This window comes from Amblyomma maculatum, chromosome 11, assembly GCF_055883805.1.
Source record: "Amblyomma maculatum isolate TAMU_Amacu chromosome 11, ASM5588380v1, whole genome shotgun sequence".
In the NCBI taxonomy this organism is placed as follows: domain Eukaryota; kingdom Metazoa; phylum Arthropoda; class Arachnida; order Ixodida; family Ixodidae; genus Amblyomma; species Amblyomma maculatum.
In genome coordinates, this window is record NC_139354.1 from 30,289,266 (window position 1) to 30,307,295 (window position 18,030).

Below are 18,030 nucleotides of genomic sequence, written 5' to 3' on the forward strand. Positions count from 1 at the left end.
TGCTTCCCTCTCTATCGACCACGTGGGGCTGCTTGGCAGAGCGCGCGTCATTTAGGCAGCAAGAAGCGCGAGGCCCGAAGCCAGTGGCCCGCCGCTATCGCCAGCGCACGGACGGTGAGGCAGCTTCGGCAGGGTTTTATCCTCCCCTCCACGAACGTCGTCGTATCGTGGAAGGAGGTTCAACGTAACCAGGGTCAGCAAGGAAGCACCAGCCTGTCACCGCTTACTCTGCTCCAATTACGAGACGACAACCGAGACAGATTTCTTTTCTTTTTATTTTCAGGTAAGCTAATGAGCTCTCCTACCAGTTCCCCTTTTATTGCAGGGCAATAGGGCATAGACATGCGAAATTGTGTTGTGGCTATGATTTATTCTTGCGAGGGGGGGAAGGGGGGGGGGAATTACGCTAAATTAGCGTCGATGTGCGCAATATTGCTTCTTTGCCACAAAGAGGACTTCCTTACTTGGAAGAGATGTTGCCGTTTTACACCAACCGCATTTTCTCCTTCCGTGTATCCTGCTCAGACATGGCAGTAACTGAATTACAGTGATGAAATTACTTTAATTTATTTACTTTTCCAGGTAAGTTGTAAAGTAATGGATTACTTTTTCGGTTTGGTAATTTAGTAATGTAATGAATTACTTTTTGGCAGTAATTTCGCAGTAAAAGTAATTTATTCCTTTCGAAATTACTTTACTTAAATGCACCCCTACTCCTTTAATAGACAGCAAGGTAGAGAGCTGCGAAAGCAGGAACGACATGCGGCAAGCCGAAGCAAGCGTAACGGATCGGCAATAGGAGGCAGAATTGAGCAGAACAGTGCGTCTGAGACCTCCTGTGTAGCAGTTCACAGTGCGGCTATTCCATGGCAGGAAGCAAGGCGTCAAGGGAATGCCGAAGGGACAAATGGTGCAAGAAGGCCGGAGTTGAAAACTAGTTGGAAGCGCGGCGAGTTGCGTCGGCTAGGACACAGTGGTGCCTGGTTACACTCGTCACCACGGGGCGAGGGAGGGTTGGGGCGAGGTAGACGGGCAGAAGGGTCCATGCCGTGAGCCGCCGTGGCATGAGCATTACTGAGCTCGAGGTGCCGAGGACAATTCTTGGGACTATGGAAACAATACATAACCTAGCTTCTTCGGGCCCTTCAAATGACGGAGACAGCTCCGGGCCAGCAAGACGCTGCGTTCGCGGCTCATTTCAGGACCGCTCGACCATGCTTCTGCTTTTTTTTTTCTTTTTTTTTTTTGCGGTTGTCTTATTTTTGTAACGTCAGGTGCTCTAGGAAAGAGGGAAGAAATAGTTCTCTGGTACAGAATTTGGCGGGAAGATGAAAGAATGTGTGTGCTGATCGTGTCTGGAGAACAAGTTGTTGTTTTGTTTAGTATTGTTGATGTTGATTGGTTCACAGGAAGGGAAAGGCGCAGTATCTGTCCCGCGCCGTAAGGGAAGGGAGGAAGATGGGAGTGAAAGTGGAAAGAGAGAAAGAGGAGCCATAGTGGAGGGCTACGGAGTAATTTCGACCACCTGGGGATCTTTAACGTGCGCTGACATCGCACAGCACACGGACGCCTCTTCGTTTCGCCTCCATCGAAACGCAGCCGCCAAGGTCGGGATCGAACCCGGGTACTCCGGCACAGTAGTCGGGCGTCTTACCACTGCACCACCCCGGTAGTAGCTTTACTTAGTTTTTGCATGGGTTAAAACTAGAAAGTAATTTAGAAGTAATTGAATTACTCAGTCGATGTAATTGTAATGTAATTGTAATGTAATTTCATTACTTTTTAGGAGTAGTAATGAGCAATGTAATTTAATTACTTTTCTGCGATTTTCAGCGAAGTAATTGGTAATGTAATTTAATTCCTTTTCAAAAGTAATTTTGCCATGTATGATCCTGCTCCGTGTTCAGAATACAATCGCATATCCGTCGTATCTTATTTATCATAGTGCGCGTAGCTGCTGGAACTCCGGTTTACGTAGCTTTCGACCGTGCATGTTCATACTGGGCCGTCCAGTAAGATACGTTCTTTACGACCGGCCAATCACCGCTCTGGGCCAACTGGGTCTAGCATTTCTCAACATGGCGTCGGTTAGCAAGCGGCTGATCGCGGAGTTCGGTGCTCTTGAAGCTCAAAATGAACTTATCATCATCTGTGCGCTCAACCTAGGCAGACGGACGAATACTGAAGAATTTGGGTTTGTCAAATATTCTTCGATAAAGCATGCCTGTCCGCATGGTGCGACGGTTGTCTTGCATGCCGGCTTCCGTCCTCGAACTACCAATACTCTTTTGGCAAACGTCTGATGCCGCCGCCCCGCGACACTCATGGCGATTTCCACTGGTCGATCGGAGCAGGGCGCCCGAGCCGACCTAGAGCGCTACAGAGCGAATCAGCCTTGGTCGACCAGCGGAACGTGTAGAGCGCGCGGCGGAAGTAAAGCTGAGCCGGTTTCGAAAGTTGTAGCCGCATCCCAGCGCCAAAATGTTTGCGGTAGATAAATAGGCAGGAGTGCGGTCCTCAACAACTTGCTTTCTCATTTTTTTAACGCTGCAGACGTTTTTCGATATACGCACTTCGACATATTCGCGCAAAAAACGGTGACATCCAGCGTCCACTGCCGATGTCGCTGAAACGGTCAAAAACAGCCAAAAGAATCCAGCAGCATCCGGAAGTGACCGCGTCAGCGACTAGGACTTCCGGCGAGATCCGACTTCGGTCGGCGGATCGAGCTGGAGCGTCCCGAGCTGCCCCAAACGACCAGCGGAATACGCGCAACCTATCTTGATCGACCAGTGGAAATCGAAATCGTCGTCCCGGAGCAAGAAAACGTGCTCCGTAGCGACCAGTGGAAATCGCCATAAGTCAAAGGAGCAAGGCAGCATCTTTTTTTTTTCTTTTTTTTTTTTCAACAATCCCCGCTCGCACGTAGTTCCGGCGTGCGGTCCGCCTGCATCCCTGCTTGCGATCCAGTTTACCAGTGCCCTGCAGCGATCTTGGAAACGAGCCGGGGCGGTGACTCAAAGGCCGTACTACTCACTTCAAACAATGAGCCGAGCTAGGCGCGTGCCAGACACGGAAACGTCGGCCCGGCCGCAACGTCTCCCCGCGTCGCCATTTCGCTGCAGGCCAACTGTTCCCTCACTTATTGATGGGCTGCGAGAATGCACTGGGATGAAGCGGTCATCCCCCTCCGCCATAGCCTCACTTTTCTCAACTAGAGGAAGCATTTGATGGTTGAGTGTTTGTTCGCGCATGAAAAAAAAAAGAGATTGAAAAAGCACTTACTGTTTTCACTCAGCGCACTGGCAATTTGCAGCCAGGCATCGTTTTGCACTTCTCTCGGTGCGATTTCAGCTACTAGTAGTCGAGCCGGCCTCTGCCGAACTTTTTTTATGAGAGGCTGATAATTCCACAGCGAAGAAGATTCCGCACTGCACATGATCAAGCTGCGGGCAGATACAATCACTGAACCAACGCCAATAACACCGGCGAGTTGAGACACTGCAGCAGCGTAGGAGTGTTGGATGATGTCTCCTACTAGCTGGTTTGCGCGCGAAATCTGGGAGGACCGGAAGCCCCGTGACCGGGAAGGGAAAATCGAAACGGCTGTGAGCAATGGTCGCGCAGTAACGGACGTATATATCTGTGCTAGTCGCAAAAGTCGCGGCCCACACTGGCTGCGGACTTTGTGCTGAATTTACGAACGATCCGTGCGTTGCGTACCAGCCAACGCAGCGAGATGACTCGTACAACTGGAGGTTACCGGGTTCGCTGGTTCCGTCCGCGATATTTCCAGACTGATCGAAATCAGACATTTAGTGGTTGTCTTTACCATAAAGTGATAGGTGGTCACTGCATGACAATGAATAATTAAGTGATCCATCCTCATAACAAGGTCTTTGCGGAAGGAAGAGTGGTTTTTCTCAGGCGGAATTATATGGACGAAAAAGTTCAGTTTGCAGTCACTCACGATGAAGAAGCCCGTGGTATGGCGCGGCAAAGAACAACTTGATCCAAATTAGCTCCAGACACTAAACTAGAGCTAATTAAAATGTTAATAAAGTTGCAGTAACGTTACATGCATTAATTGGAATCTATTCTTAATGCTTATTTTTTTAAATAACCTTAAATGTTTTGTCATGAACATTATCGTTTGGCGTTCAAACTAAACATTTTGCCTATGCTGTGTTTAAGTTGTTATCACGTTAAAGTTCACAAATAATTTTAGACGTTGTGTAGCAGGCATTAGTTTAATACTCAAACTATATGTTGTTCTGATATCATGTTCTAAATGTTAATAAAATAATTAAAGCATAACAATCGATAGATTTCAAGCATTTTGCCCCAAATCTTTGCGTACTATTCCTGCCGTACAACCGATCGAATAATACTGATAATACTCTACGCTGCTGATTCTGCCTGTCATATTTTATATGCACATAGAGACGCATCATTCTGTTAGAGAAAATTATGAGGGACTTTAGCGACTAATGTAGTGAAAGGCGAAAGCCTGAGTGCCGCATTCTGCTAAGAAACAGGGACTGATTAGTAGTTAATTCATTGGCCATTAATTAATTAAGCAAACAGTCATTGAGCAGGTAATCAATTAGTTATTGATTAATTTATCTGTCATTACTTAGTACTTGACCATGGATTTGCATATGGCCATATAAGGCACGCATTCGCGCATACTGCGGTGATGCTCCGTGATTGGTCGATACCTCTATGACGTCATCCCGCCTCAGCCAATCAGAGCCGCCGCAAAACTGGGACACATTTTGTCCACGACAGCATGAGCCATTAAAGGCTTTCGCCTTAAAACCTTTTCTTAATTATAGTACTTATTCACCATGATCGCTCACGAGACACCCATCAACAACGAGTGTGTCTTTGAAGTATCCGTGTGGAAGCGAGCGAGTCATGTGTATTGGTTGTAGCGTTAATGAAGGTGTCGCCCTCGAGACAATCCTTACAATGCGCTGTGTGCTTTCACAATTTGCGGATCCGTACGCTTTTGCAAGTTTATTTGGCACTTTAGAGGCAGCTAGTTGTTCGAATATAAGGTGAGAACATGGTTATTCCAACGCTTATTTGTACAGCATTAGAAAGAAAGAAAAAAGATAATCAAGAATAAACTTTGAATGAAATAAAACTAAAAAATTGAACAGTGTTTCAACGTTCAATCGAGACCTAGGCGTTACATTATTGGCAGTGCTTTGTGTTAGTTGACAAGCCGGCGTAAGGTCACCGTCGAGTAGGCGGCCTTGGCTGACGAGTTCGTTGGCGTTTCGGTTATCCGCGCCGTGCGTTCACCTCACTACATTGAGCCTCGACGGGCTGATGTAACACTGCCGGTCAATTTCGCCAGCCTGTCGCGGCCCGCGGTGGTTTCTCCAAGACCTGTCAGTGAAATGATTTCTCACGCATTGCTGTAGTCAGCTGCAGAAGCAAACTGAAAGGGTGCCAATGCTATATGATGTCCCACCTCCCCGCATCTAAGGAAAAATGACAGTGCTTCGGTCTGTGTGGACCACACCAAACGTGACGTAACATTTCCACCAGATAGATTTATAGCCAGTTATAAATTAAGAAAAGCACCAGACTGGCCGCAATTTGCCTCATCTTCTGTTCTTTTGCCCTGCCATGCAGTGTGTCAGGGAATGTTTTTTACTCTTTGCCCTGTAAAATATTGCATTGAAACTGCAACTTTGGTAGGGCTTGGCGACAAGGTGTACTGTGTTTCCCGGTAGGATATTTTTTTTTGCTCCTTTTTTTTTAAAGTAACCCAAGGTAACTACAATCAAGCCCGATATAGCTGCCCGGCGATGATCTTGTTCGTGTTAAACCATGTAATTTCTGGAAAGCGAGGCTTCAGACGAGATAGCTGCATGACAGGAAGCTCTGAGTCAAGAGAGCGCAGACAGTAAGTGACACTGAAATTCGTGCGGGGACCTCCCCGATAAGTGGCCGCTTTTCAGTTCATATATGCATCTCTGAAGATGGAAAAAAAAGAAAAGCACATGCATGCTTCCTTCGTCATGGTCACGCGTCTATCTCTTTCTCTTGACCTTCGCGTGGAAGTTGCGACAAGCAGCTCGAATTAAAAGATTGCGCTCGCCGGTCACCGAGACTTCCCTCCGGGCTCCGCCGCTGGCAGTGACGTTGCAAGAGTGTGGCCTTCTTTGCATGTCTGCACAGTCCCCTCACAAAAAGGTCGAAAACCGAGCGACTTGTTGACCTCACTCTCGCATAAGGGGCGACCACGAACCAGAGCAGAGCTGAACGTTGAGTCGGGCAATGCCGCTTGTTCCCCCTTCGCCGCGAGCACTAACAGTGCTTCGATACACCCCAAAGCTATTCGACGTTGCGCCGTAAGCAGCTGATTGGCGTCGTCTGCTGCCAACTTAATGACCCCCTGCAGGGGTCGCCATCACATGGCACACCTCCGCAGCGTGTCGCAATGTCTACAACTGCCCTAATCGCTCCCCGCCCCCACCTCCTCCCTCCTATTGACATTCCAGCGCTCAGCTTTACGTTCCCTTCGTTTCTTTATTCGTTGTTTTATATCGTTCCGTTTTCTTTGCCCGTCGATTTGTGGCTACCATTCGCGTCTTCGGCTGCGTCAAAAAAGATCACATGGTTTGCGCACCGTCTGCTACGAGTCTGAGTGAGCTCCCTAGTTAATTACCCCGCTGTCTTGAAGGTCGGCCCTAGCAAAGACTCCGCGAGGTGGTGTGACGAGTGCGGACGCTGGAGCAAGCGACGATCAGCGGTGCACTCTCACTGCGTGCTGGTTCCGACGCAGTGCGCGTCGCGTGGCCAGCTTTAGCGCTGTTCACCGGGAGAGAGATTATCGAGGGGCTTTAGGAGAGAGCCGTCGACATCGCCTGTGTACTCCACCTGCGCGCGACAAGTTTCATTTTTTACAACCCCATTCCACTCAGAGCCGCCTTTTCTGGTGAGTTATTTTCCGCTTTCTGGTGGTGATTGCGCTCTGCATTTCTAAATCCAGTCAACAGCAGATGCAGCATGCATGCAGGTCATCCAATGTTGAAAGCAACCGATCATGCCAATGAGTCCAATTAACCTCGAACAAGCCCTAATGGACGCTGACAGAAAACGTCACCAGATTTCACGGTTTTGTGAAATCTGGCACCTCGGTCCGTATCCGAGTTTCCGTCGTTTTACAAGATGTGTAGTTATCTCCCTGACCTCGACTCATCTGATTGCTGGAAGCGCCGGAACCAGAAGGGGCTATTGTTTCCGGTTCCGGCGTTTTCACCAATCAGTTGATTCGAGGCCAAGGAGATAACGACACTTCTGTAAAACGATGGAAACTCGGAATATGGACTCTGGACATTTTTTGATTTCCAACGACTTCTTCCCCCAAAAAAAATGACAAATTCATTTCCAAGAAAGTTGGCGTAGATGCTGATATGTTTTTCCCGCCACTCCGATCCACACTTGCTGTCGGCGATGACGTGAAGTGTAGGGTTTTTTGTTTAGTTGCTTTCGCCTTCCGCGCGCGATAACACGCATCCACTATCAGTATTTATCAAGAGGGTAGCCCCAAAATTCAAACGTTTCAATGCTTCTTTTTCTGTTCTGCGTTACAAACAAACAAAAAATGCCGCCTGACGTCACACGTTGTACCTCTGGATACGCCCGGTAGTAGCGGTACCTGCCTTTCTTTTTACTTCTCTTCAAGCTTTGCGTTTTCAGTGGTAATTGGGGGTTTTTGCAATCCGAAAGCGATACCTATCTATAGACCCAACTTCAGCTAGTGGAAAGAACGACGAAACGCGTGGGGTATCTTCGAACCTCCTCCTTTCATAATGGCGCCGAAATTGATAGATATAGCAATATCTGTAAATAACTCATTCATTCTGCTCGCCTTTATCACTCATCCAAAGTTGGACTCGTGTCTTGCTGCTGTAATTGCTTTCCTGAAATTTCCGTCTCACGCGCACCACGGAACTGAAGCCATGCTTCCTGGTTTCACCGGTACCGCTGAAGATAACCGGCAATTCCAAGATGCTTCAGTAATATCTCATAACCAAATAGGGAATTACACATTTTGCTTTCTGATGCCTGATTTTTGTTTTTGTTTTTTACATTTTATCGCTTCCACCTGCAGTGCAATCTCACCTTGAGGGGTCATAAACGAAATGAAATGAAGCCGGAAAAACTTCCCCGAAATCCAATCGAAGGCATTGCTGTCGCCTTGAAGGAACTGAACATATTATTTAACGCATTAATCACGTTATATCCTTTTATCTTTCTTAGCGTTGCTAACCCCTCGGCATTTTTCTCTTCGGGTCTTGTAAGCTCTGAGCGTAACTAACCTAAAATACATTTCTCACATGATGTCAACCTGCCCACCCAAAGAGTCCCCAAGAGGGAACCGATGATTAAATGAGTGATTTCTTTTTCTTTTTTCTTGCAGCCAGCAACAGTTTCTCCTCCTCTCGCAGCGAGCGCGCCTTCGATCCCGGTGTCCCCCCCTCCGCGGGTGACGCGCAACTGCCCCACCTAGCGGCGAGGCCCCCCTTTCTCCTAGCATCATGGGACGTACGTCGATCGTGGACCCCCCTTCGCCGGAGGGGGCCCGCCAGCCCGATCACGTCTCCAACGGGGTCGCGCTTAACGGAGCCGTCAGCACCGCAGTTGCCATGGAGCCCGCGACAGACGCGGAGCAACAGCTGGTCGCCTCCATGGCCCGAGACTACCGATCTCTCCTCGAGAAAGTCGGCGAAAACCCGGACCGCCAGGGATTGCGGAAGACTCCCGAAAGGGCCGCCAAGGCCATGATTGCTTTCACATCAGGCTACAGTCAGGACGTCAGAGGTGAGACCTTCCCTCTGTCTAATCAGTAGGGACGTAGTGCCGATTTCACGATCCTCAGCGTACGATTTAATCTTACTTCACTGGGTCACATGGTCCGATAATAGCAGGTACAGGTGTAGGTTGGCCTCTGAGCCTCACCCGGTCTAGCGCAACGGCAGCCCACGTTCAACCATCTCCATTCATCGATAGATTACAGCATGTGTGATGCACAACTGGTAATTGTGTTATCGCCATCATCATCAACACTGCTAGGTGCGCTCCAAGATAGTGATGGCTAATGTAACGGTACTTCCGAAGGTACCTTCTCTAAATTCCAGTCATCTTTGTCCTGATCAAGCAGCGGTCACAATTAAAGCAGATTATCCTACCTCCGGGGAAAAGCAGTGCAAGAAATTAGGACTGAGAGAAGCCGTGAACAGGACGGGTAGCTAGCGACAGTCGCGTCAGCATTCGCTTTTCACACACGCTTTTTTTTAAGTAACTAGTTCAACTTAAAACTTAAGTACATGCTCCATTCATATATTCTCACTCGCCTGCCACCCGAGTGTCCGCTGCCGGCAGTTACAAATTTTCTAGTCCCTTGGTACCAACTCTGTTAGAGGAGCGGCTGACAGTCAAAAGACGTTACCATAATGGCTGACATCGTGGTTCGTAAAAATGTGAAGATGTGACGCGCACGGTTTCCGCACCGGGATGAGTATAAGAATGTTATGACACGATGCGAACACGCGGTTATACTTCAAGATGGAGGTCCGTTCCGAGCCCTTTTCTGTGCAAGGGCTCGCCCAATTTTCCGCTGCCTCTGCCTGTCCCAAATTATATCAGCTGGCGCTTATCTGTACGGAACAGGACGCGGTTCTTGTCTTTATTACTCGCAGTGGCTAATCCATCATCACCCGCGGGCGACCCCCGCCGAGCGAGGTTCTTTCGTTGTCTTGAGGGAGATAATGGTGGAAATAAGCAAGCAGACGAAAGAAAAACCGCTGCCCCAGCTGGGGATAGCGCTGAAAGACGGAGCCGTGATAAGCGCGAGAGTTAAGAAGGCGCCAGTCGTGCCGCGCTGCAGGATTGGCGCGTCCCTCAGTTTCGTATCTTGTGTTTGGGTGGCGAGATCGTTAAGCGCACCCACACAGGTGGTCGGCACGGGGTCGTCAGTACAGGGTCTCCCCACCGCGCTCCTCACACGGTCATGTGTGGACATTTGAGCTATGAGTTTAGGACCTTGCAGTATCTCTCACAATATCACATATTTATACTGCCATCGTCGCATCGTCCTTCTAGGAGGGGTTTCCCCGGAAAATGAAATTAGGAGGGGGGGGGGGGGTGATGTCTACATTCCTAGGATGTGTGTTGAGCGTAAAAAACAAGCAGTCAGTGCAAAATAGAAAAAAAAAGTAACTTTGTTAGGAATTAAGGGGGACGCTTTCAAATAAGGAAGGTGCCGAACATTGATCTTCGTTGTTGTGCGCACTGTCATACGGCCGAGAAAATCTCCCGAGTTTCTGCCCTCACTGGCTTCCCATCTATTTTACTCTTGCTGTCAGCATCAGTACATTTACGGACCATGCACTGGTCATCTGTTCTCGCTCAACGTGTCCTGTCCATTCTTCCCTGCTGTCTCGAACCGTATGGGGCACCTTTGGCTCGCGTCTTTTTTCTTGTTCACACTACTCTCTCTCTCTCTATCTCTGTCTTAACACCAACATTTCGATAATGCTCTTTAAAACGTTCCTGCACTGTCATAATCCCATTTCTTCAGTTTTTTTTTCTTTTTGGGTCCGCAAGTATTGGCAACTAATAATGTAGCTTCATCCACCATATTCGTCTACGTAACTATCGTATCATAAAGAGAAGAATTGCGAAACAGTTGGAACACTCCAGCAAAGACTAAGAGAAAAATTGCGGAACAGTCGGAACACTGCAGCAAAGAATAATTAGTTACGAAACAGTCGGAACACTGCAGAAAAATTAACGGCGTTCAGAGATGCTGAAAGTCAAGTCGACCTCCTACAAGAAATAACTTTCTTTTTTTTATACAAGAAATAAAAAAACGCCTCTCCGCGATTCGTTTTATTTTTTTTTTCGCACACTGAACCTCGAGGAAAAAATGAAAGCTGCAAAAAATATCACCGCTAAACCTTCGGCTGCGACGAGAGTTATAAAATGGGGCCTAGCGTGCCACTATATTTTCTATAACTTTTCTCACGTGCACCAGGAAAAAAAGGAAAACGCATTATGGAGTTCTCCTTGACTATACTCTCCTCTCACTCGTTTTCCTCCGACACGAAGTCCGTCGTGAACGTTCATTCTTTTGCTACCAGCGTCTTGGACTGAAGACATGCGGCCGTCAAAGTAAATGCTCTATTTCCTGCTCTGCCCCTCTTTTTTACGACGTTTCGTTCATAGGATTTCCTCTCCTGAGCATGTGGATCCAAGCTGCACATAATATAGAGCAATCTGGACAGACTTGATTCCCCTAGAAATTGAATTGCATTGAATCAAGCGGGAAAGACATGATTTGCGACTATGTAAAACGCGTACGGTATGCTCCCTTTATTGTAAAGCCCCTCAATAAACTAAAAGTAGCGCCATCTCCTCTCTCCTCCTCCGGCGGCGCCGCTCCTCCTCTCGCATTTCGACCGTGGCTCCACCTACGGGGTGCGCGACTAGCGCGCGCTCTCCGGAGCAGGCGCCCTTCACAGCCGTCTCGATAACGGCGATATGTGCCGGCGATATGTGCCGCGCGCGCGCCGTCCGCCCCGCTGGAAAGGAGGAAGCTGCACGCCCAACAAAAAAAAAAAAAAAAGCGCGCGCGCACGTGACGGCGCTCGGCCAATGAGAGGGTCGAACGACGAAGGAGAGCGCAGGAGAGGAGGCGGGCGGCAAACTTTACATGTTGGCGCTACTTTTAGTTTATTGAGGGGCTTTACTTTATTGCAAATGCACTATACACCTCTATAGCGACGCGCTCCAATCTATGATCAAGATACCGCGGGTAGGAGTAATCGGACGGCTACTTTACTCTCTCCAGCAGCTATTCACTTCTTCCCTGCAACATTTTTACTCCGTCTGAATTGCCGTACGACAGACGTCTACCGTCTATTTACCGCTTCCAAAGAAAATGTATGAACACGTTTGCAAATGAAGCGGTAGAAAGCGTCCATATGATAGCCTATTTGTGCAAAACAAACAAACAAACAATAAACGTTACGCGTGTGGCATTTCCATTTATCCTGTGATATAGAGAGAGAGTGAGAAATTGACCTGTCTTATCTAATTATGCGTCGCAAAATTCCCCTCCTCGTACTGCTGCGCATTTGGGGTGAACTACTTTTCCTGATTCACCAGAGTGCAGGAAACTCACACGTCGTCCAAATTCACTTAATGACTTCAACACCGCCACAGCCGTCCGGCTGGTGAGCATGAGTTCGTGGGTTCGATTGCAGCCGAAGTGACGTACTGCACCTCGAAGATGTGCGAATACTTCCCTCGTTCAAAAACCGTGGGTGGTACGTGGTTGGAATTAATACTAAACTATTCGCTATACTCGGGAACTATTAGGCCAAATTACGTGCTTATAACGTTTCTGGAACGGGGTATCAGCGAAAAAAAATAATGATTTAACAATCACCTTGATTTGTCCAAGGTTAAAGGCATCTCAGGTGCTGTGGCGAAACAGCCACGTATGATCACATATACTATGGCAATGTAAAGAAGAACCTCCACCAGAGGATCTGAGGATCTAGTACAAATTCTTTCTTGTGAGTGCTAGCGAGCCGTCGTGGCTAGCTACCCGGGCATTCAAGCCTTGGTCGCCGAATAGGCCACTAAGGCTGCCGCCAGCCATTGGCTGTATAGCGGAGAGTCATCATCTGCGTTTCGACGAACTAAGCCTTTTCCAAACCAAATATTTGTTCACGGTCTGCAACGCATATGTGCTGCCTGGTTCTGGCTATGCGAATTACATAGTGCGTCATTCGATCTCAGACAGTGCACCCTGCGCGAACGCAGGAAAGGAATAACTTTTCGGGCCGGCTTAACTTGACTCCCAAGGTCACGAAACAATTTTCCACGCTCACTCAAGTTCAGCCGTTCTTGGACACCAATTTTTATTGCGAGACAACAGTGCAATACCGTAAGATACTGTTGTGGAAATATTGAAGGGAATGGTCCAACGATATATAGAAAAAAAGGCTTTCATATCCAACTTCGCGTTGACAAGTACGCTTCTCTATGGACTGATGGGTATGCTTCCAAAGACTGAAACCATACAGTTGCGCTACCTGGTGTCTCGGTAGGAATGCTTTATTATTTCGCCGCTACGTATCACGTTCGCTAACTATACCGACAATGGATTTTAAATGTGCCACTCCTTTCAACAGGTGGAGCCCGCAACCACCTGTGGCGTGAACTGATATTAACCGGGCTGACCTCGATTCGCCGTGCCGCAAAACGAACGATGACATAAAACATTCATCAATTCAATTCAATTCATCAATTGGCAATTCATCAGGTGTCAAATTGCTGCAAATGGTGGCAGCGTTCAGTCACAAGTTTCAAAAGATGGTTCACCGCTTGACGGTTTGTTTGACACTTTGTAAGCTTTTTTAAGGGCTGAGCCGTGTTGTTATTTTTTTACGCAGTTCATGACAGTCTACAGACAACCAATAGGCCGTATAGTTATACTAGTTTAATATTTGCGCTGGTCAGTTGACTCCAGTGTAATGAAAACTTAGATAACAACAGGTGTCTCAATAAGGTGTCAGTGCGGTTTAGATTTAAATAAAAATTAGGCACCGTTCTTTATATTCTTTGCATAGCATTTAGATTTTCTTTTCGTGGGATGGCGCACGTGGCCCTGCCTTCCATGTGAACCAGTCGCAAGTTAGACTTTCAAACTTTTCTGTAGCTCACAAAAAGATGGGAGTAAATTCTCCATACTGTCAAAAAAAAAAGGTGTTGGTTGAAAGTGTCGAAGCCATTTCATCCCTAAAGTGCAGCCTCTTCCAAAGTCAGCGCAGTACGCTTCATTTAACGAATGCGTCAGCGTCCGAGAAGTTTCTGCCGATTGCGTCATTCTAATGGCACCACGCGGCAGCGAATACAACGAACCATCAAAACGAGTCCTCGATTCTCAGCCGTAGAGGAGAAGCTGCAGAAAAAAAAAAAGCTAAAGAAAGGAGAACGCGATTAAAAGAGCGCCAACAGTCAACTATCGATCGACTTTGAAAAATAAGCACTTGGGGCTAAAAAAAGAAGGGAGACGCCAAGTGACAACGCAGCCGACCGTGATTCGACGGTCACTGCGACCATGAGTGGGCAGCCCAGAAACTGACCAAGAATTAAGCTGCACCGGCAGCCAGTTGGCCGTTGAGAAAAGTTGCGTTAGTTCCTGCCAGATCTGCGCGGAGACAGCGCGCTGGTCATCGCTAACAGCAGCAGACTGTCGCAAGCGAGCCGTCCGGTCGGCCTCCCTGCAATGACCTGGATAGGGTTCACCGAGCGCCCGGCACCGTCCCGAGCAGCAGGTGTCCCCTAAAGCGCCGAGGGAAAAACGGGAGAGGATGGGGAAGAGCGTCGGGATCTGGGGAGTGATGCGACGATGCGCCGCGCGACAGTTGCCAGGCAACGCAACAGGCAGAATAGAGGGAGAGAGAAAAAAAAGGATGTGGGAGAGGAAGCGTGCACGTCTCACTCGGCCCCAGCCGCCCACGTACCTACAGTGACGAGACCCCGATTGGGAAAAGTAAAAGGAAAGTGTTTCAGTCGCGTCCCCATTCCTTGGGACCCCTGCCGCAACGATCGATGGCTGCCACGCACTCAGGAAGTCACGCTGTGGGCGCCGGCCAGCTAACATCACGAAAATGAAAAGTAGAAATATATATATATTCATTAACTAGCTGTCTGCGTCCATCCATCTAAGCGACGAAGTGCGGACTCTCAGGGGTAGCTGGAGAAAGATATCTGCCTGGTGCCATTTTCTTTTTACATACATCCTTATCCCATCGGCCTTTTTGCTTTTCTCCTTGTGTTGCCTGATCTGTGCATATCGTAATCCTTTTGCCTTCTCATCTCCTTTGGAATACGTGCCCGGTGCCGGCATGCATTATCCCGTGACGTCATCTTTTATTCCGGCGCGACTATGAGCGTTAGGAGATATAATATCCATGCATGCACGGTGCATTATGTGTGCATTAGTGCGGCAATCTCGGAACGAACGGCCCGACGGGAGCTCTGCACGGAGATTCTTGCAGTTAATTACCGTCGCACTGAACCGTTTCGCCGTGCGCATAATCTCATCTTGTACGCAGAACCCTAGCAGCACGCAGAAACATAACCGCTGAAGCTGGCCCGCAGAACGGCAAGGTGAAGACAGAGCTTTCTTCAGCAGTGCGTTCGCGTATATGAACTGGCGTTTCCACTTATAGTTGGCGGTGGCATCTTTTCATTCTGTCTATACGCATTGTTCTTGAATGACCGCTGCAAAGCAGCTCGAATAAGCTAAACAATCAAGCTGAACCTTCGTTGACAAAAGAAACAAAGTGCCACTAAAATTATCTGTGCCTTATTTTAAATTTTTTTTTAGTGTATCCATTGCCTGGAGCCTAAGCGGAATATTTCAAGCTGTAAACAAAAAAGCAACGAGATCAAAAAAGGTTATTATGGGAGTGAATTTCAGAAATGCACAAACGGAGATAATTTTTCACCATCGCATCACCTAAACGAAAAGAAACGCTCTTACAATCAATCCGTCGGCGATATGTTATTATCACTCCAGAAGGCGACTAAGAACGATCTAATCGCGAAAGCTATCTCGAACCGATTCGCCAGCCCTGCTGCTATTGGTCGATATGTCCGCAGACTACGGCGAACCAATAGGGGTGAGGCTAACGTTTAGGTTTTAAACTGGCTTTCTGATTAGATAGATAGTTGCATAATTCGCTTCCAGGCGGCCTTCGAAACAGCTGTGAATGTCAAAAGAAGGGTCCTTCGCGTATCGCCTCCTGATTCACCCTGATTTGATTGTCCTGATTCGTCCGCCATAGGCTGACCGCCGAAGAATTGACGCGTTTGAATTGTGGTGCTGGCGGAGACTCTTGAGAGTTCCTTGGACTGCCAGAAGATCAAATCAGTCGATATTGTCGACCATAAACCCTGACTGCTCATTGGAGGGTCAAATTCTAAAGCTAAAGCTCAGCTACTTTGGTCATCTGATGAGAAGAGAGGAATCGCTGGAGAAAGATTTGATGTCGGAAAAGGTTGAGGGTCACCGGAGAAGGGGTAGGCAGCGAACGCGATGGTTAGATGGCGTCCTCGAGACGCTGCAGATGAAGTTATGTGATGTTAGGAAGATAGTGAGAGACCGGAAAGCGTGGCGTGATATGGTCCATAAGGTCACGAAGAGTCGGACACGAGTGAACGACTGAACTGATTCCATTTTGAAAGGACTCTCTAATCTTTATCTCGCAGATATGCCCGTTTATCGCAGCAAAACGCGATTCTGTGACCAGCCCGGGCAGGCTTTTACTATGGGTAGCTTTATGCATCTTCACAAAAAGAAATAGGCCCGGCGTGTTAACGCTCTCAAAATGGGACTACGCGTCCGTAGCTCCACGTGTTCTCAGTCGGCGAATCTCTTCCGCACATGCGCTTCCGTTCCACATGTGGTGGTTCTCATCGCTGCCACATGAGGCCGATGAACGGCTCTGTGGCCCGCTTTCCATATGCTCGAAAATAAGCCTCGATTTTCGCTTTTCGGGAGCATTGGATGCGCCAATCTACAACATGTGACCTCGATGTGGACGAAGGACCTACAGCATACATGTGGTGTCCCCGCCGCGGTGGAGTAGTGGTGAGGCCACTCGAGTGCTGTGCCCCATAAGGCGGGGTAGAATCCCGGCCGCGGCTGCCGCTTTTCGATGGAGGCGAAAAGCAAGGCGCCTGTGTGCTGTTGCGATGTCAGTGCTCGTTAAAGATCCCCAGGTAGACGAAATTTCTGGAGCCTTCCACTACAGTGTATCTCATATCCCGAGTCAATTTGGGACAGTATACCCTATAAAGCAAACCAAACGGTGTTCACGAGCACCGAACTGCGCCCTCTGCGGGCCAAGACAGTTTTGATCGGAGATTCGAAGGCGTCCTTCGTGAATGTCTCCGTGGATAGCTTGTCATCGGGATGGTCTGCCGCGACCTGGTCAGTTCGAAAGTCGGGACGGCGCACAATAGAGAGTCTCCTTACCATGATCCGCGATCCGCTACCGCGATCTGCCACCGTGCTTTCCACTGCGCATGCCCAGATCCCCTTGACGACGATAGATGGCGCCACGTACTTGATGCCGGCATATAGACCTGCCGCGTAGTGACCAATCAGCCTGTGCGCCCCGCCCATGCGCGGTAGAGGGTCACGGTGGCGGATTGCGGATCACGGTAAGCTAAATCTTTCTATTGTATCTGCTGGTTCCCTGCGCGGTACGGTTTTGGCGAGCGCAAAGCACCTTTCAGCGCTTACAGCTGGTGGACAACCCACCCGCTTGATATGACGTCACGAGTTCGTCCAGGGTGATCCGCCTCTGGTATACCGTTCGCGTGACAGTTTGCTCTGTGGGGTCTATCCACGGGAGATCTTTAAAGTCAGCAGTCAATGAAACCGAAGAACTTTTCCACCAGCGCCACTCATCTATAGCGGCGGACGTAGGAACGCCTATTGTCTATTCTATTGTCACACACACACACGCGAGCGCGAGTTGACGCATGGCAGAAAGTGACTTTATTCAACCGTTTTCCCACCCCGTGTCAACTCATTTACGTTTATGCTCTACCGAACACATATTCGAGCTTTCAAACCCCTCCCTAATTCAGTTTCAGAAATTCCTATAAGTAGCGAGTTCAGAGAAGTTAAAAAAAAAAAAAAAGGATTTGCAGGAGCGAACTCTCAGGCCCAGCGGACAGTTTGTTGCAGAACACTTCTAATTATGCGACTAATTAAATAAAACCCACAAATTAACATTTCATTAATCGCAGTTTGGTGGTTCTATCCCAATGGGAAGTTCTAAGCCATAAACAAAACAACGTCATATTGGTTTTTGAAACGAAGAGTCATTTTATAAAGCTCTCCAACGCCAGGTAACCCAGGCACTTTTCTTCGTGCGAAACCGAAACTAAGCATAAAAAGCGCGCAAGAGG

General features: G+C 48.3%; 1 protein-coding gene across 2 annotated transcripts in view; it reads left to right on the forward strand.

Annotated features, from left to right (window-relative positions):
• Nucleotides 1-18,030, forward strand: part of Pu (GTP cyclohydrolase punch) — a 24,284-nt gene continuing 6,254 nt past the window's right edge. The window contains exons 1-2 of one of the 2 annotated variants that reach the window (XM_084583865.1): nucleotides 1-283; nucleotides 8,447-8,847. In XM_084583865.1, coding sequence (XP_084439991.1) covers nucleotides 8,565-8,847 — 283 coding nt within the window. In that variant the 5' untranslated portion in view covers nucleotides 1-283; nucleotides 8,447-8,564. Of the gene's footprint in view, nucleotides 284-6,734; nucleotides 6,959-8,446; nucleotides 8,848-18,030 lie in introns of those variants that run through there. The other variant, XM_084583867.1, reaches the window with a different exon arrangement.